Source organism: Megalopta genalis, unplaced genomic scaffold (assembly GCF_051020955.1).
Source record: "Megalopta genalis isolate 19385.01 unplaced genomic scaffold, iyMegGena1_principal scaffold0810, whole genome shotgun sequence".
In the NCBI taxonomy this organism is placed as follows: domain Eukaryota; kingdom Metazoa; phylum Arthropoda; class Insecta; order Hymenoptera; family Halictidae; genus Megalopta; species Megalopta genalis.
In genome coordinates this window covers 75,164-80,242 of record NW_027476879.1, presented here as the reverse complement: position 1 = coordinate 80,242, position 5,079 = coordinate 75,164, and the positions used below count along the sequence as shown (strand labels likewise).

Sequence of the window (5,079 nt, the reverse complement as noted above, 5' to 3'; positions counted from 1 at the left end):
TTCAAATCAATGCGATGTAGAAGGTTTAGATTCAAATCCATGCGAAACAAATGATTTAGATTCAGATACTTGCGATATAAGTGATATAGCTTCAAATGCATTCCAAACAAATGATTTAGCATCAGATACTTGCGATATAACTGATATAGCTTCAAATGCAGGGGAAGCAAACGAGTTAGCATCAAATCCATGCAAAACACATGATTTTGCTTCAAATCAATGCGATGCAGAAGATTTAGCTTCAAATCCAAGCGAAACACATTGTTAGGGCCAAGTGGCCAGGATTTATGGCAGGGGCCATGTGCTTGGGTACCCGGACGGTATGGGTCTGTCCCGGGCCGTTCCCGGGCACATGTGGCACCGTCATAACGTCTCCTGGTCCTTGATTACGGTCCAGTCAATGACGGTTGGGTCTGGCATTGTTCGGGCACGTAGGCCCATCAGCGCGGGATGTCTCGCAGGAGTTATTTTGTCACTCTCCCTCCTAACTCCCGGCCCACCGTTTTGGGGCAGTCTCCTGGATTTGGGATTGCAGTGATTGGACCGTAATTCCTTGCCGCCCACCCTAGGTTAAGAGAAGTAGGGAGGACCGAGGTGATATGAGACATGACTCCGGTCCTCTAGAGCACAGAACACTCTCAGAAGAAGAACAGAACAGTCTCAGAACAGTCTCAGAACAGTCTCAGAAGTAAACAGAACATTCTTACAACACAGAACACTCTTAGACGCACAGAACAGACAGAGAGTACAGACAGACAGAACAGTCTTAGAGCGATAGACAGACAACTTCAAACAGAACAGAACAGAACACATAGTGAGATCCGCGTAACGGTTAGGTTGCGCGTTACAAATAGTCCCACTACAGTGGGTGGTCCTTCGAGGTAGTCGGCACCAAGTGCAATATTCAGAGGATCTCCGTCATCCATCTGATGAGTCCTCAACATTTGGTCCTTCGAGCCGGATATAAGAACGCACAGACGAAGTGACAGATCATCGGAGGCTACAGCCACGCAGCATTTGGTCCTTCGAGCCGGATCTAAGAACGCATAGACAAAGTGACAGATCATCAGAGGCTACAGCCACGCAGCACAGGGTATCACGAGAGCACCAACACCTGGCTTCAATCAGGAATCTCAGGAGCTCAGTGACGAGAAGTTTCTTCCGGAGGCTACAGCATCCAGAGAAGGCAGTGCATATAGCTTCAGAGCAGTGCAACACCACAGAAGTCCAGCACCACAGCAGGACAATCACGCAGCAGCTCAACATCATTGCAGAACAACGCAGCATCCCAGTGCAGCCAACAGGCATCGACAGCAGTACCAAGTATCCCAGCCCAAGTGATAAGTACCTTTATAGTCCCATTTGCGTCAGTAAATCACTATGGCGGAAGATCTCAAACCGTTGATGATCGAGCGCGGAACGGTCAAGGCTGCACTCACGCGGTTTAAGACATTTATTTGCAAATTCGCGACCACGACTTCGGTGGGCTCTCTTAAGAAACGGTTAGAAGCAAATGTATGTCTCCTTGACAATTTTAATAGAATTCAAACGAGAATCGAAATACTCGTAGCTGGAACGGACGCCGAAGCAGCGCACGCGATCGAGCGCGAAGAATTCGAGACGGCGTATTTTGATCTGATAGATCAAGTTGAAATAGTCATTGCCCGTGCCACTCCGGAACAGAGTAGGATAACCACGAACAGCCCGATATCCGCGCAGACTGCAGATACCGCAATAAACATTAGATTACCGACACTGCAACTGCCTTCCTTTGATGGCAATTACAGTGATTGGGTGAAATTTAAAGACACATTTACATCAGTGATTCACGAGAATAATTCATTAACAGACATACAACGGTTCCATTATTTAAACACCTCACTCAAGGGGGTAGCGGCTCGTGTGATTCAAGCGTTAGGCGTGTCCGGAACAAATTACAGACATGCATGGGAATTACTCAAGTCGCGATATGAAGATTCCACAAGTCTCAAGCGGCACCATGTAAATTCATTACTTGATTTAAAATCCATTCAAAGGGAATCAGACATCACATTGCGGGAATTTCTGGACGAAGCTACAAATCATAGAATAGCGTTAATGTCTTTGGGTGAATCGGTTGAAACTTGGGATACCATGTTAGTTCCATTATTGTCCAGAAAGTTAGGTCAAGTGTCCATGAGAGAATGGGATAAGAGAATAATATCTCAGTCGGAAATGCCTACATTTGGTCAATTCTCTGCGTTTATAGAAGAACGTTCCAAATATTTAGCAAATATCGCGGTCAGTGTTCAGATAGCTGCACCCAGGGTCGACCAGCGACCTCGAGGAACAAACAATAACCCTCGTTACAACTACATAGCTTCGCATGTAGTTAACTCAGCCGGGTGCCCCGCATGTAAGGCCAATCACGCGATATATAACTGTGACAAATTTAAGAACAGCGATTTAAATACAAAAACAAAGATAGTGCAAGAAGCCCGGCTGTGCTTCAATTGTTTGTCATCGGGACATCGGGTACGGGCGTGTACACGGAGTCATTGCAAACAGTGTGGAAGGAAGCATCATTCCTTATTACATAATCCAGAATTCAAACGCGCAGAAGAAGGCTACGCGGATACAGGAGAATCAGATTCGCGAGAACCCCCAGTACTCACAGCTAACGTAGCAAATACAATAGGGCATGCCGTATTATCGACAGCAATAGTTTATGTCAAGGACAAGGGTGGTCAGTCACATAAATGCAGGGTATTATTAGATTCGGGATCTCAAGCAAATTTTATAACCACGGCATTTTGCCAACGACTCGGCATCAAACCGACTGCAATAAGTTCAACAGTGACAGGATTAGGAAGGGCAGTAAATTCCATAGAAGGTAGAGCAACATTAACAATTCATTCGCGATATAATAAATCTCAACACACGGTACAATGCCTATCAATAGAAACCATCACGTCAGACATGCCCAATTTTCAGATACATAGAGAAAAAATAGAAATTCCAAGTCACATAGAGCTAGCCGATCCAGAATTCCATTTACAACGGCCAATAGATATGATCATTGGAGCAGGTCTATTTTGGACATTGCTATGTGTCGGTCAACACAAATCAACTTCCAACCTGCTCTTGCAAAAGACCCAACTCGGTTGGGTTTTGGGAGGCACTCCTACCTGGGCAGATAAGAAATTACCACAAAACAATATGTGTTGTTTAGCCACACTCAATGACCTGCAATCTCAATTAGAGAGGTTTTGGGACATAGAGGAACTAACCCCAAACAATAGAAATCAATGCAGCGAGAACACGTTTGGAATTACTTGCGCAAAGGGAGGCATTTTCGACAGAGATCAGATTAGTACAAACGCAACAAGCACTTCCAAATTCCAGTGCGCTACGGTCCCTAAATGTACTTCTGGACAATGGCGGACTACTCAGGGTGGGCGGAAGACTATCCAACGCACCCATAGACTACGACCAAAAGACAGCAGTATACAGAATTCATGTCAGAATATGAGACGTTAGGGCACATGTCGCGCATTGTAGAAGGTACACACGAGCAATCCGCCTACTAAATACCACCTCACACGCGTTATAGGAGATCAGAGGCTCACGTTCGAAGAGCTATATACGTTACTGACGCAAATAGAATCCTGTTTAAATTCACGTCCACTTTCACCATTATCCTCAGATCCCACAGACCTAAACCCTTTGACTCCTGGGCATTTTTTAATTGGTACTGCCCTTACAACACTGCCATCTCATGACCTACGAGATATCAAGGTCACTCGACTTAACAGATACCAGCTAATCCAGCAAATGGTCCAGCATTTCTGGCAAAGGTGGCAGCGGGAATGTATACAACAGTTGCAGCAACGACACAAATGGCAGCATTCCACCACGTCGAAATTAGCCGTGGATTCCTTGGTCATCATCAAGGAGGACAGTCTACCCCCGTTACAGTGGAGCATGGGAAGAATCGTTCAGGTACACCCTGGTACAGATGGAGTGATTCGTGTCGCAACAGTCAGAACGTCAACCGGAACAATTAAACGACCCGTGACAAAATTGTGTATAATACCGTTAGATCACTTAGAAATGTCACACGAGGTGTAGCGCAACTATGTATAGTGTAAATCTCGATCATTGTAAATATTGTAATATTCGCACAGAATACGTAGATTGTAATCATATCATAAGCTTACACTTATATGGGTTATAAAATATAGACATAGTTGAACATGCGATGCATGTTCAAGGTGGGCGGTATGTTAGGGCCAAGTGGCCAGGATTTATGGCAGGGGCCATGTGCTTGGGTACCCGGACGATATGGGTCTGTCCCGGGCCGTTCCCGGGCACATGTGGCACCGTCATAACGTCTCCTGGTCCTTGATTACGGTCCAGTCAATGACGGTTGGGTCTGGCATTGTTCGGGCACGTAGGCCCATCAGCGCGGGATGTCTCGCAGGAGTTATTTTGTCACTCTCCCTCCTAACTCCCGGCCCACCGTTTTGGGGCAGTCTCCTGGATTTGGGATTGCAGTGATTGGACCGTAATTCCTTGCCGCCCACCCTAGGTTAAGAGAAGTAGGGAGGACCGAGGTGATATGAGACATGACTCCGGTCCTCTAGAGCACAGAACACTCTCAGAAGAAGAACAGAACAGTCTCAGAACAGTCTCAGAACAGTCTCAGAAGTAAACAGAACATTCTTACAACACAGAACACTCTTAGACGCACAGAACAGACAGAGAGTACAGACAGACAGAACAGTCTTAGAGCGATAGACAGACAACTTCAAACAGAACAGAACAGAACACATAGTGAGATCCGCGTAACGGTTAGGTTGCGCGTTACAAATAGTCCCACTACAGTGGGTGGTCCTTCGAGGTAGTCGGCACCAAGTGCAATATTCAGAGGATCTCCGTCATCCATCTGATGAGTCCTCAACACACATGATTTAGCTTCAAATCAATGCGATGTAGAAGGTTTAGCTTCAAATCCATGCGAAACAAATGATTTAGCTTCAAATCAATGCCTGTGCAGAAGGTTTAGCTTCAAATCCATGCGAAACAAATGAGTTAGGT

General features: G+C 45.8%; 1 protein-coding gene across 1 annotated transcript; it reads left to right on the top strand.

Annotated features, from left to right (window-relative positions):
• Nucleotides 1-1,380: 1,380 nt before the first annotated feature.
• On the top strand, nucleotides 1,381-4,815 carry LOC143263580 (uncharacterized; the record flags this gene model as incomplete). The annotated part of the gene is made up of 3 exons (XM_076528444.1): nucleotides 1,381-3,514; nucleotides 3,593-3,981; nucleotides 4,626-4,815. Coding segments are annotated over exons 1-3 (2,713 nt in total), but the record flags the coding sequence as incomplete, so codon positions are not given.
• Between the last annotated feature and the right edge of the window lie 264 nt (nucleotides 4,816-5,079).